Consider the following 14617-nt stretch of genomic DNA (forward strand, 5'->3'; position numbering starts at 1 on the left):
CACACACACACACACACACACACACCAGCCCGCTGTACGTCCTGCACAGCGGGAGGGGAGGAGGGGGAAAAAAAGGCAGAAAGAGCGTGGCGCAGCGGGACAGCTGTGTGTCCGGGATCATCTCGTCATTGTGAAATGAAGAAACAGCCCGAACTGGACCGAACTTCAGTCAAAGAAGACCAAACACTTTTATTCATGTTTTAAACTAGCGATCTTGTGAGCAGCTGCAGCTGTGTGCTTTTATTTTTTTCTGTCAGGCTGTCGCGGAGCGCTACACCTCCTCTGTCCGGGGCTGGTGTGGTGTGAGGCGGACAGAGCTCAGCCGAGGCTGCGGTAAAGCGCACCGTGTCCTGATCCAGGGAGAAAACACGAGTCAGTCCAAGACTGAGCTGACTTGATCAAGTCTCTCTCTCTGCTTCTGGTGAGGAGGGGGGTGAAAAATCCTCCACCTCAGACCGTTTAGAGATGTAACTATCTGCGTCGCTGTGGTCACTCTCCATGTAGCATCAATTATGCTAATGCTAGCTGTCATGTTCTGTCGTCCTGGCCACACCTCAGCTCTCTAACCCCCCCTTCCCCACCCACATCCCCTCCCCTACCCACTTTGATGCATTTTTCAAATTTCGCCTTGGGGCGGAGTTATCTTTTCACAGTGGGGTAAGACACACTTTAAAGATTGACAAAACTAAAACAACAGACCACTGGATGTTTTCCACTTTGTTCCATTATTGATGGATCTCAGTGATTCATGTATGAACTTTCAATGCAGACACTCACCTGGAAGAGGTCGGTCATTGAGATCAACAGGTGGTCTGTGCAGTTTAGATGCCACATTGTGTGCGCCATTTCAAAATGCCGACCCTGTATAATACAAAAACCCAACAGAGGTCAGATTTTTTTCATTATCCATAATTGTAAGTATTTGGGTATACATTCAGTACAGTACTGGAGCCAGACTCTTTTAAATGATAAATGGACTGTACATATAGAACGCTTTATCAAGTCCCTCCAGACCCCAAAGCACTTTACATTTACATTCACCCATTCACACTCACATTCACACACTGATGATGGCAAACTACAGTGTAGCCACAGCTGCCCTAAAATCAAACCAACTAGAAAGCTGATTAGCATCTTGATACCCGGTAACTTTACAACCTGTTATAAGACCGAATTTGCTTGGAAAATATTTGAATCTATGAAAAAAGTAGCAATTTGACACAAAGTATTTCAGCAACAAGACAATTCTCAAAAGCTGAAAACCTAACCTAAATCCATCTTCTTCAGGTCCTGTGTCAGGTTCATAGCTGCTCTTCATTCACAGTCTCACTGGTGTCTTTCGGACACTGTTGTTGTGTTTTGGATCTTTAGACCCCCCACTGGTCTCTTATTTTGTGATATATTTTTAAAATCACATTGCATGCTGTTGTGGTCAGGTTCACAATCTGGACAAAAACGGAGTGAAAAAGCAAAGTCTAAAAACCCTTTAAAGACCTCCAGAAAGCCTGAAAAAAACTGGAGTTTAAACCTTTTATACAGTAATATATACTGCTATTTGAGGCTATTCGCCTGATTCTCCTGAGTCTCACACTTTTGTTTGGCAGGCATTTTAAATTTCTGTAGTTTTTCGTACCAGAAGGACCTCATAGACATGAAAAATAGATAAAAACTAAAAAGAAAGTGTTCTTAAATAAGGACAACAGGTCTATGTTGAAAAGAATAGGGAAACTAATATCTTCAAAATGAAGACACAGTTGGTCTCAGGAGGCTTTGATTATCATTTCATCATTTCACACACAGGTCCAGATACATTAACAGGCTCTTTTGAGCCCATAATAAGGTAAAACAACCCAAGCATCTGTGATCACATTGGCTGCTCCAGTCAGTATGTCTCACCTTTGACTGAAACTAATCCTCATTTGGAAGGACTCTGGTCGTTTTGGAACATCCACGGTCAGACACTGATCCTAAGTGGGTCTGGAGACGTCAAGCCTGTAGTCCTTGTCCCTTTCTGCTGAGAACAGCCTTTAGTTAAAAATCTGAGAGAGGAGCAGCAGAGAAATTACATTAGACATTTGTTCCACCTGGATGTGGAGAACTTTTTTAATTAACAAAACTTAATAAACAAAGCATTCTGATTGCATTAAACTGTAAGTGCATTAATATTCAGTTAGCACTGTGGTTAGGCTTTAGATTCTATTGTCAGCTCTTTGTCTAATATCTAATATTTTGTCTCACAGGTGACTTTTGTGAAGAGGAAATTACTCAAAGTCCAGATCAGAACAAATTGACCCCAGTTTTTCATTGATGAGAGAACATTTTAGGAATGGAAAACCCCTTGATGTTTTCTGTATATCATACATTTTGAAGCATTTTTCTGTCTGAACTGTGGATGAAGATCATGAGGAACTCAACATTTCTACCTCTGACCCTCCTCCTCATAGTCTTTTCTTTAAACAACCCTACCTCTGCCACTTCAGGGACAGACTATAACTATGGAGCCCACCCCCGCTTTGTGTGCACGCCACTCCCTGTGGAAGCAGACCCGTCCTGCTTCACTAAGGCAGGTCCAGGAGCAGGTCCAGGAGCAGGTCCAGGAACCGGGTCAGCAGGGCCTGGTGGACCAGGTCAGCAAAATGCTCCGCCTGGCAGCTGGGTAGGAGCCAGCGAAGAGGCCAAAGCCACCATCCTCCACCTGCGGGAGAGCCTCATTGAACAGAAGGAGATCATTCTGAACCAGAGGGAGACCCTCAGAGAGCTGACGGCCAAGCTCACGCTGTGTGAGGGGGTTGGACGGGGCATGTCGCTCTACGATGAGCACCACAGCATGAGCTTGCACCACAGAGCCCATCATCACAGGTACGCCGACAGTAAGCACTACGCCAACCAGCAGGTTCACCACAGAAATGGCAACCTCATACCGGACTCGCACCCTCCTTACTCTGAGGGGGAGCAACGATTTGATGGAGTGAAGGGCAAACAGGAGACATCGGAGGAGAGCATATCATCAGTACAGCAGATGGAGAGGATGCTGCAGGCGCTGAAGGAGAGGCTGAACAACCTGCAGGTGAGCAAAGAGAGGAAATTTAAATAAACCTAGAAAGTGTGTTCCAATGGAGAAAAGTGTTAACATAAACCACTTGAGTAAAGTTAATAATGGCTTCTGATGTACCTTTGTGGATTTGGACCCATTAATGCTGTTGTCACGAGGCTGGTTGTTGTCGTCCCAAAGCGGTATGTCCTTTGAGTACGTCAGACAAAAGAACAATGAATTGCTTAATCCCACAAAGCCATTCACTCCCTTGGCAAGAGTCGCTCAGACGGTCACACGAGAGTGGCGACATCAGCTGTAAAGATGTTTCTCCACAACATCACTGTGTCCTAACAGGACACATTTACTTTCAGTTCTGTTGGGTGTTTGGGTGTTACACAGTAAGATCTGAACTTGTGGTTATTGTCCTCTTCATTCTGTTGTCAGAAGCTGTGCAGAGGATGTGGTACTCATAAGGGGGGCGGTATTTAAGATCGGGAGTAATTACGGTGATCTCCCTTGACAGACTTGTAATCAGGGCACGCACCTGGACAAAGCCTGGATTACCTGAGTGGAAAAGGGGGGAAAAAACAACAGACATCGGAAGGCATGAGAAATACAGAAAGGGACAGAGCAGCAGCCCAGCTCAGAAACTATTTATGTTACAAGATTATTAACTAAGACCAACAGAAGAGCTCACATTACTCCTGTCCTGGCTCCATCTGCAGTTGAGGAGTCATTTTGATCTTTAGGGCACTTCATGGTCAGGTCCCCACATACTGTACATATTGGACCTTCTGAAGCTGCTCTCTCTATCCAGGAATTTGAGATCTTGGTCTTGATTGGCAATGAGATTTAGAAAATTGCACAAAGGGCGCATCTTGAAATCTTGCCTAGAGCACCAAACTGGCTAGAGCCGGCCCTGCTCAAACCCATTACAAAACCCACGGAGATCAAACATTTCAGGTGGTGGTCTCAAGGCTCTGGAATGCTAAAAACATCTAAAAACATTTCTGTTCAGACAGGCTTTTAGTTAAGTTTTGTTTTCAGTTTTTTAAATTGTTCTTGATTATATTTGTTCTGTTTTTATTGCTTTTAGTAATTTTACTCTTTGTGAAGCACTTTGTGATGTTTGTGTATTCAGAGAAATAAAGTTTACGTACTTGGAACTGTTTCAAGGCCAACACGATGTTTTAGACTTTTCATCCCTCTGTGAGTTTTTTTTAAAGTTTTTTGTTTTTAATTTCCTCAGCAGAAGAGGAACACATCTTCTGCATACTCCAGCTCGCTGAAGGAGCTGCTGCAGAGGAAGATCAGCACACTGGAGGAGCAACTGCACCGCCACACCGCCGCCCTTGGCAGCCCGGACCGCCGCGGTGGCGTGTCCCCTCGTGGAGATGGAGGAGATAACATGGATGACGACAAAGACATTGGCAAAAATGCTGGCAGATACGGTGATGAAGACGATGAGGAGGAGGATGGTAATCGTGGCGATGATGAGGACAGTGATGATGAGGGCAGTGATGATGAAGACAGTGATGGTGAGGATGACAGTGATAGTGATGATGAGGATGACAGTGATGATGAGGATGATAAGGACGATGACAATGATGACGAGGATGATGAGGACGACGAGGAGAGGGAAGATGATGAAGATGAAGATGATGATGATGACATCAGTAATAATGAAGCAGGCAGACATAGTTATCTTCCTCATACATACAGAACGGGTTTCCACTCGAACAAACTGGAAACGATGCTCCACCAGCTGCACCTCAAGGGTACTCTTCTTCATCACCTTCAGACAAAAAATAAAACAAAATCACAGATGTTAATAGATCAGTTACTAAAATAAACTAAAGAACTCAAACCTTAAGTAGAATTTTTTACAGCTATAATTTAAAAAATATAAAATCTCAAGAAGATTTTGTTGTCAGATATCATCAGTAACACGAAACCTCACCTTTTTAACCAAAAATAACAAAGCTTAAAATCTCGTTTGTATTATTTTTAAACAGGATCCAACAGGAAAAAGTCCCAGAACCTCGACGCCTTCCAGATCAGCTTCCCGATGAGGACCAACTACATGTACGGCCGGATGAAGAAGACTCTGATGCAGGAGATCTTCTCTCTGACTTTGTGTCTCTGGCTGAAGGCAGGCGTGGGAGGGTCAGGATTGGGAACGCCTTTCTCCTACTCTGCACCAGGTCAGGCCAACGAGCTAGTGCTCATCGAGTGGGAGAACAACCCCATCGAACTGCTGATCGACGACAAGGTGAGAAACGTTACAGGAGCCAATCAGACGGGACTTTAACCTGACTGATATTTATCTAATATTCATCAGTTGCCTTGAAACTCCTTTATACTTTTGTATTTAAACTTGAAATTTAAAAGCTCGGGTATTTGTTAGATTTGAGCAAAATAAAATACTTAATATTAGAAAACCTAACATTACTTTGAATTTTTTATGGATTAGATACGTTGTAGTAGTAGATACATCACATGGATGAGTACCAATAAAACTCAGGTTCACTTCATAATGTCACATTCCTGCTTTTAAATCTAAAAATAAAAGTATAAATTGTTTGTTTGGAAACATATATATTTACTTCAGTTGTTAAATCTTGAACTAATAATTGCCATCACTTTGTTTAAATTTCATTACTAGTAACTAAATCACTTTAGCTTCAGAATTAGAGCTTATCAATAAGAACTCAATTCAAATAAGTTTATCTGCTGAAGTTATGAAACCAATCTTTTTTTAAAGGCACCTGAACTTAACTTTTTTTTGTTGTTTCTTGCTGATAACATCCATAATAAATAAAAATATTTAATCCGCAGGCTGCATCGCTACCCCTGTCTCTGAACGATGGAAAGTGGCATCATGTGTGTGTGACCTGGACAACAAGGGACGGACAGTGGGAGGCCTATCAGGACGGAGTGCAGAGGGGGTCCGGGATGAACCTTTCACCCTGGCGCTCCATCAAACCTGGAGGGGTCTTCGTCCTGGGACAGGAACAGGTAAAACAAATACTCAGATTTTAACTATCAACATGAAACAGATAAATCAATTTCTTGGAATTGAAAAAGAAAAAAAAAGCACATGTAAATTATCGAAATAACTAGAGAAATTGCTTTTTTTTTTTCATTGCGAAAAACCTTGTTTGGAAAAAAAAAATCCATCTTGAGCAAAAGTGAAACTATAACCACCCTGTGTCTCCACCCTTCAGGACACTCTGGGAGGTCGATTTGACGCCACTCAATCATTTGTGGGTGAGATGTCAGACCTGAACATGTGGTCTCACGTCCTGAGCTCCAGTGACGTCCACAGCCTGGCCTCCTGCGGCAGCCACCTTCGAGGAGACGTCATCACCTGGTCAGAAACAGAGGTGGAGCTCCACGGAGGGGTTGCCAGGTACCCGTTCGATCCCTGCCACTGAAGTTCTTCTCTGCTGAAAGGAAAAACAAAACACTTGCAGATATCAAAAGACTGACAAAATAATGACTTTAAAGAATCCGAGTGGATGCCTTTCTTTAATCTGACTTTTCAAAAATAATGATAAAAAAGGACATTTGTATTCTGTTCAATCTGTATTAACAGATAATCTGCAGGGTCTTAGAAGTTCTTTTCTGTAACTGTAAATTAGTGTTTTATTTTAAACGAACAAGTGCTGATTGTGACATATTGTCATATTGTTTATAAGACATAAAAGGGATTTTTTTTTTGCTTGTATTTCCTTTTGAGTTATAGTGAATTACTCAGCAGTCAGTATCCTACCTGCTGACTACAGCAGGTAGGATACTGACAACTCATAGGTAATTCTTTGAGTTCTTTTTTTAAGGTTTCCATTAAACATACAGCTAATTTACCAAAGAATCTGTAGAATTAAAATAAATTTATGTTGGTATTTATAAACATTTAGTGTTTCTGTCATCGTTTTCGTTCAACTTTTATGTATTTTTTAATGCAACACTGCAAAAACCACTGACAATTTTTACATTTAGTTTGTAACTTCTGACATTTTGTGTCTTTTGTAAATCTGGCCTTGTTTGTTATTGTACAGTTTAATAAGGTTCAAACTTTACAGGCGTGTTCATGTTATTTTTTTTTCTGCTAAATGTGTGTAAATAAAAGTAAAAAATTAACAACTTTGTTTTTCATTTTGTCCCAAATGTGCTGCAGTTTAACCACAAGACCATCCAACATTAACAGAAACTTGTTTAGAGCTGGAAATTAAGTTAAAAACACAACTCAAAGATTTCTGGACCCATGACCTGAGACCAAGCTTTGATACTGAATGCCTTGATAGTCTTGAGATTTTATTGTATTCTGCACAGATTCAGACACTCTGTGCCAGATGCAGAAAAGAAAGACCAAAAACTCCATGATGTGTCAGTTTACCTTTTATTGTTACACAGTACTTTACTGGTACCATTGTATTGTGGTTTTTCCTTTGCTTTTGCTACAGATGATGAATCCACATTCATCTCACATACATAAACTAAAAATAAATAAATACAAACAAGGTACAGTTTCTGAAAAGTGTGGATCCACAGTGAAACTCCTCTGAAACCAGAATCTCTTTCAAGGTGATCATTTCAGTGCTCATTTTCCCCTTAATTTTTTTTTTTTTTTTTTTTTTTTTKTATTTTTGGCAACTTTGCACTTAAAAAAACATTAAAAGCTATGGATGGTCACTGTGACGGTGTAGTTAGGTAAGTTAGATTACTTTGCAGTGGCTTTAAAAGCTGCTAAAATAACAGAAACAATTTTGTTCAGCTTGATTTCACAGGATCCAAACAGGCGATTCAATAAACTCCGTACTTGCTGGGAGAAACTGTTGCTTCTGTAACTATTGCAGTGTGTGCAACTAACAGCAGAGGGCGCTGTGGAAAATCAAAATCAGTCAGAGTTAGCAGCATTTTTCTTTCTCTAAAAATGCCAAACATGATAAAGTGCCGTATACCATTGTTTATCCAACAATCTAATACACAAATAATCAGATTAGTAGTTTATGAACTGGACTCAAATCTAAACATTTCTAAGTGTTTTTAACTATAATATTCTAAGGTTCATTAGTGTTCCTTGTTTAATGCTCACTTTATTCCAATCACTGTCATAAAGGAGGCTGACAGTCTCAGTTTGTAAACAGCTTCCTGTTCCTGTTACTTTAGCTGGAAGTGACTGATCTCTGCTTTGTGCTTTGACAAGTAGGAATCACTTGAGAAAACCATAAACTATAAGCAAAAGTTAAATGAAATGACTAAATTTATAATTTCAAAAGCAACCAGCAGGATCAACGTCAACATTAAACTCAGTCCCTGCGAGTCAACGAGGAACACTAACACTTATCAAACCAGTGCACTAGAATGGTCAGCAATAGGACCGACACCTCCGTTCATCAACATGCAGTTAAACAATAGCTCGTACAAAATAGAGATTTTAAAAAAAAGTAAACAAATCAAATCTATGCGTCTCGTAAACAAATATGCCAATATCTATTTACAAAAAAAAGTGTACATCGTAATGAGCTGCCTTTTGTCATTCCATGAAACTCAAACAGATCCGACTCGTATGACGTTATTACAGATGTGAGACGGCGTTCACTTTGTGGACACGAAGATGACGTGACATGCTGTAACCGCTCAGTAAAGATGAAGAATTAGTTTAGGTTACAATGTTCTACTCCACTAGCATTCAAACATGTTGAGAAACATGCTAAAGTACATGTAGAGAGCAGAAACAAGCAGATATCTGCACAACTCCACTATACAATCCTGTGTAAATATACATCGTTATTTTCACTAAGATGTTTCATCACTTAAACTTGGATGTGAACTTAAACCATGTGAGGACTACAGCAACAAATGAGCATCTCTCAATCTGACAGTCAGTTTGCCTGCACTAAACAAACATTTAGTGTTTGATTCACATTGTTTTATGTAATCAAAATTAAAATAAAATAAAAAAATAAAGAAAATTAACGTCAAAAACTTCATTGAGCTGCTACTTTAAAGGAAACTATATTCACAGTAATGCAGATAAATGTGAGAAAAAACTGTTTTAAGGCTTTTTTTTAAATCTGCACTAACTTTTCAGGAAGTTTTGTGTAAGTGCGCCACAAGCTTAAGAGTCCCAGGGAAACGTTAAATACTGTGTTAAAGGTCAAATACAAGAAGCTTACAAGTTTTATCATGCTTTAAAAGAAAAAAAGTGCACCTGCAAGTGAAGATTACTAAAAATTATCATCTTAAAAAAAGCCTTTCAAGCATTCAAAGTGAGTAAATTTGGAGTCAGTGTGGTTGAAAAAAAAGCCTTAAACAGCAACTGCTGTGTCCCAAAAAACTGATCAGCACTAGTGTGAATAAAGTCCAGAAGACACTTCACAGTCCACTAAAACCAGAGTGAAGGAGAGAAGACAAGAGAAGCTTTTTGTGCTCTAGATGTAGTGTGTTGAGGTGTAACAGCAGCAGAACACGTGACAGCAACAGTAGGTCTCTGATCGCAGCTTTTCAAAGTCTGGTGGACGAGTTAAACAGGAGGCCTCGAAACAGGAAGAGGAGGCATCTGAGGAGGAAGAGTTAAACATAGTGAGGTGCTGGGATGACGTAAAAGAGGAGGGAACGGTGGAAGTAATCTAGGGTTGCTCCTCTTTTTTCTTCAATGATATACGTTTCTTCCTGGCGGCAAGCATTTCATAGAAGGGATCCACACTAACCGCAGATCTGAAACAAGAAACACAAATTTAAAGCTTTCAAAAAATGTTGGGAGACGTATCTGTAAGTAAAAATTAAGACCACCTCAATGAAACAGCTGTTTTTGCCTACAGTTACATTTATTAAAGGGATCCCCGATTAGTTGTAACATTAGACTTTATTTTACAGTTAAAATAAATGTTTATCAAATAAAGACTGTAAAAATACTGTAGGCTGTTTAGTTTTGTAAATTTTTAAAAATATATTTTAACACGGATGGAGCAATTTTATTTACAAGCAAAGCATTCTGGGTAAATGATGACATCAACTAGGTCATCGGTGCGAGGCTGCTAGCGAGCTATATCCACCCTGAAGGTTAATCTTGGACAATATCTGATGATCGACTCTTTTAAATGAAACCAGAGAGCGTTGACAGAGAGGAGAAGGTAGAAATGGCTCAGACTGTAACTGAAAATATAGATGGTGGACAAAAGAGCTGCTTCATGGAAGAAGAACCTAGTTTAGCCTGTTAGCCTTCACGCTAGCGACAACATTATATTGCCTTATATGTATTAGCTCAGCGCTATCGCGACAAACAAGCTAAACTGAGGTCCTTCATCCATATTTTCAGTTGCAGCCTGAGTCATTTTTGTGTTTCCCTCTCTGTCACGTGGATGGAGGACCTCAGTGACGAGGAGAATGTGTAGCGCTGAGCTAATACATATGGTGATAGCATCGGGGCTAATGCTAAAGCTAACAGGCTAAGCTGAGGTTCTTCTTCCATGAAGCAGCTCTGTTGTCCTCCATCTATATTTTCAGTTACAGACTGAGTTATTTCTACCTTCTCCTCTCTGTCAACGCTCTCTGGTTTCATTTAAAAGAGCAAATCATCAGATATTGTCCAAGATTAATCTTCAGGGTGGATATAACTCACTCACACAGAGGACCTATCCACGTCATCATTTACCCAGAATGCTTTGTGTGTAAATAAAATGGCTCCGTCCGTGTAATATATTTTTAAACTTTTAGTTTAAAAATTATAAAAACTAAACAGCCTACAGTATTTTTACAGTCTTTATTTTACAGTTAAAATAAATGTTTATCAAAAAGTCTAATGTTACAACTAGTCAGGGATCCCTTTAAAAAAATTTCATGTAGATATAGATAACACCCCACATTTTCCTTTGATCCTCCAGTTTAATACTCAGAAAATGGTGTGGGGAAAAATCAGCCATGCATTTATTTTTGTTTGTGTTTATTTTTTATTGCGTGTCGTTAAACACAACTAATCTTCACTAGTAGTGTCCCAGATATCAGCATTTTTACAAGCACTTGTACAAAATCCCCTGATACACAAAACTGATATGAACATGTATCAATACTCCACTGAACATATTACAGTTTACATTTCATATGAAAAATTTGTCAGCTCCATGTTTAAGAAGTTTCTACAAGCTGATCTTATTTGCTACTTTTATTTATTTTAAAATGTTTTAACGATATATGTCATGCTGTATATTTGATTTGATTCAGTCAGAGAGGCTGTAGGCCGATTGGGAAGGAGAGAACTCTTGTTCTTAATAATAAAAAAAAATATATATATATATATATACTGTATATGTTTTTAAAGTCTTGTGTAATGTTTAGGTTCTAACTCAGTAAGTACTCAGTATCGGTGAGTACCCAAACTGAAGTACTCGTACTTGGTTTGAGAGAGACTGGTATCATGACTCCCCTAATCTTCACAAATCCTAAAAACCTTTTGAAAACTTTCTAACCTTGTCAAAAATTGTTTCAAATGCTCCAGTAAACTCCCAGACAATTTAAATTTTAGTGTTTCTTAGAAGTGACAACTGACATATTGAAACCCATAATGAATTCATTATTTGATTCCATATGTATCAAACTATAAAATAATGAATTCCTCTCTGTAATTTTTTTTTAATTCTACTTATCCACTTTTTATCTTTTAGCACACTAGGTGGTAATTTTCTTTTTTAAACATAGAAACAACAAAATTGAACTTTGTCTCAAATAACAAAATGTGATAGAAGTTATTGCCACAATATTAAAAATAGTCTTTGTCTCCTCCTTACTTGATGCTGTGGATCCACTCATCCTTCTCCTCTGGGGTGGGTGCAGAGATGCGGTACACCATGTGGTTTCCTTCCACCACTCTCCCGTCGGCCTCCGTTTTACATGCCTTGATGAGCTGGCCGCGGTTGTTTGGGATGTACAGCTCAAAGCAGTTCTGTTTGAGAACGTTTGGATAAAACTCTCACTTCACGCACTCGATCATGAAATTCAATGTTTGGCGAAAGTAGTAACTTACAGGCTTCCTCGGGTCTTCCACTTCACGAATACTAAGGTTTTCTAAAGGAATGATGCCTCGAGGCTCCTTATCCTGTTAGTGAAGAACACCAGTGTCAGTTTAAGATACTTAATGTCAACATGTGAATTAGGAAAGAAGTTTTGAAAAACAATTAAAAAAACCTTGCTCCTCGTCATTTAAAAAAGTACTTGTCAACTTTCTGAACGAGTCTTATTAGTTGGTTTTCTTGGGAAAAAGTGAGCTTCTCTTTAATTTGGAGATGAGAACTGTTTTTCTATGTAACAGACTTACTGTTGTGTATTCAAAGTAATAAAGGCAGTTATCTGTGAGAATGAACCATCGACGTTTCCAGGTTTTCACTCTTCCTCCTGAAAGAAAAATCCAAATAAGACAAGAAATGACAGAAACTCAAAGAAAATAGATACTGCTCTACCAAATCACCATTACGACTACAAATTTTCTACAACTTTTTAAACACTCTTTCAGTACATACCTCCTGATAAAACAAGCAGCAGCAGTAGAGGATGGAAATTGCAGGGAGGAAGCAGAGACAAAAAGAAACAGAGGGTTTAGAGGGAGACAAACAGAGAGGAAGAAGAGGGGACAGAGATTGTATTAGTGACACTGATCACAGGTAGGTCCCGTCATGCAGAAGAAAAAAATCAGATGTTGAGACTGCCACAGCACAAAGCAGTGAGTCTGTCTTCCACCATCATGCCATGGTGATGATAAACCACCACCACAGAGTGAGGTGATCATTCAAGTGGAGGCAAAGAGGCAGCAAACCTCGGAGACAGGAAGACAAGATCATCATAACACAAAGCCTTAGAGATGAACAAATTATGCAGCACACCATGGATTTATACGTTAAAAGATGCATTAAATCAGAAATAAAGCTGACACAAATGAGACAAAAAGGCACAAAGATCTCCAAGCCAGAAGCTTACCGAGTTTAAGGAGCCAGCCTTCTCTGTCCGGGTTAAAGAAGGTGTGTGTCAGGTCGTTACCGTCATCTTCTGGGATCTTAAAAGGCTCGTTTTTTATGCTTTCATAAAGGTTCTAAATTATCAAACAGGACAAGTTTGTGAATAAAAATCCCAGATGATTTTAGGGAGTCACAAACAGTGTGAGGATGGACGTACTCTGAGCAGCTCTTCGGGCAGGTCGCCCCCCTCGTTGATGCCTCGGTTCATCGAGATGAAGCGATCAACTCCAGGTTTGTCCCTCACGTTCGGGTTATGGAGGCTGGTGTTCAGCATGATTATAGCAAATGAAAGCACGTAACAAGTGTCTGTGGACAGGAGAGAAAACAAAGAAAGAATAAAATAGGAAACTATTTTACTTTACAGTTTATTGAACAAAAACTAAGAGTATTTTTACTTCATATTTTAGGGCACGTGTCAAATTCAAGGCCTGCAGGCCAAATGTGGCCCGCCACAGCATCTTTTGTGGCCCACAAGAGCTTCAAAGATGTATTATGTCTTTAAAAAGGTGCTTTAAAGCCAGCCTTGGCAATAAATTTCATCTCCCAAAAGAGGATGTGTCAAACAACTGAGCTCTGTGGTATTTCCTGCATAGAAACAGTGTTTGGTTTGTTGGTGCTCAGTCGTATCAATGAGATGAGGAACGTCGTAGTTAAACACGAAACGTCAAAGTTAGTTAAAACTGTCTCTTTGAGGGTCACCATAATGCTCATGTGGCTGTCGATGAAAATGGGTTTGTAATAAATAGATTCAACACTGAGCCTGAATTTTGAATTTGAGGGGCATTCTGTGAAAATGCTTGTTTTTGACTGAAAGTGTTGACGTAATAAAAGCTTGAAACACCCACAGTGGTGAATACTTTCTATTGGCACTGCATGTGGCACCATCATGGAGACAGATAAAGATCCAATCCAACAGGACAAGTCTTCTGAACGCAAGCTGCTGCTAGAGGCCCTGTCACATTAGACAAATTATGTCAGCTTATGAAACACTTTTTATGTCTAAATTGCTAATAAAAGTTGTATATTTGATACATTTGTTAGAATTACAGTATGTGTACAGCTAAAAAAAAAAGCTTCCAGTTGATTTTTTTCAATTCCATCTTCAACATAGATGTCTTTAAAATTTTCACAAGTTGGCATAAGTTGTCTAAAACGTCATAGTATGACAGGGCCTTAAATCAGGGGTGCCCAACCAGTCGCTCGCGGGCGACTGGTCACCCGCCAGCTGATTCCCAGGTGCCCGCGAAGCACAACCTTGCTCTAACAGCTGATGACAGCTGTCGTCAGCTGTTAGAGCAAGGTTGCGCTTCGGTCGGGAGCTCGCTGAGCTTCATTCTAACTCCGGCAGAAGCGGTGGAGGTGGGAGGAGGAGAGCGAAGGGAGCGCGTTCAGGAATGTAAACTCCTCCCGCCTCCCACCTCCACCGCTTCTGCCGGAGTTAGAATGAAGGTCAGAGGAAAGCAGTCTCACGAGTTTTGGGTGCTGTGAATCAGCGCTCCGAACTAGGGCTGCCATGATTAAACGATTAATCGACGACTAATCGATTATTAAAATAATCGATGACTAATTTAAT

At 39.9% G+C, this 14617-nt stretch overlaps 2 protein-coding genes across 4 annotated transcripts in view; one reads left to right on the plus strand and one right to left on the minus strand.

Annotated features, from left to right (window-relative positions):
* Nucleotides 1-7177, plus strand: part of LOC106520456 (neuronal pentraxin-1) — a 9978-nt gene extending 2801 nt beyond the window's left edge. Inside the window, exons 2-6 of the mRNA XM_014012571.1 lie at nt 2241-3067; nt 4284-4812; nt 5050-5306; nt 5873-6052; nt 6262-7177. Of these exons, the coding sequence (XP_013868025.1) occupies nt 2393-3067; nt 4284-4812; nt 5050-5306; nt 5873-6052; nt 6262-6471 (1851 nt within the window). The 5' untranslated portion in view covers nt 2241-2392 and the 3' untranslated portion in view covers nt 6472-7177. The remainder of the gene's footprint in view (nt 1-2240; nt 3068-4283; nt 4813-5049; nt 5307-5872; nt 6053-6261) is intronic.
* A 245-nt stretch (nt 7178-7422) lies between these two features.
* cyth2 (cytohesin 2) overlaps nt 7423-14617 on the minus strand; it is a 15343-nt gene continuing 8148 nt past the window's right edge. Inside the window, exons 7-13 of one of the 3 annotated variants that reach the window (XM_014012713.1) lie at nt 13202-13350; nt 13006-13118; nt 12351-12429; nt 12060-12131; nt 11824-11978; nt 9751-9757; nt 7423-9599 (exon numbers count right to left, since the gene is read on the minus strand). In XM_014012713.1, coding sequence (XP_013868167.1) covers nt 9564-9599; nt 9751-9757; nt 11824-11978; nt 12060-12131; nt 12351-12429; nt 13006-13118; nt 13202-13350 — 611 coding nt within the window. In that variant the 3' untranslated portion in view covers nt 7423-9563. Of the gene's footprint in view, nt 9758-11823; nt 11979-12059; nt 12132-12350; nt 12430-13005; nt 13119-13201; nt 13351-14617 lie in introns of all 3 variants that reach the window. The other 2 variants (XM_014012712.1, XM_014012714.1) reach the window with 2 other exon arrangements.

Source organism: Austrofundulus limnaeus, unplaced genomic scaffold (assembly GCF_001266775.1).
Source record: "Austrofundulus limnaeus strain Quisiro unplaced genomic scaffold, Austrofundulus_limnaeus-1.0 Scaffold93, whole genome shotgun sequence".
Taxonomy (NCBI): domain Eukaryota; kingdom Metazoa; phylum Chordata; class Actinopteri; order Cyprinodontiformes; family Rivulidae; genus Austrofundulus; species Austrofundulus limnaeus.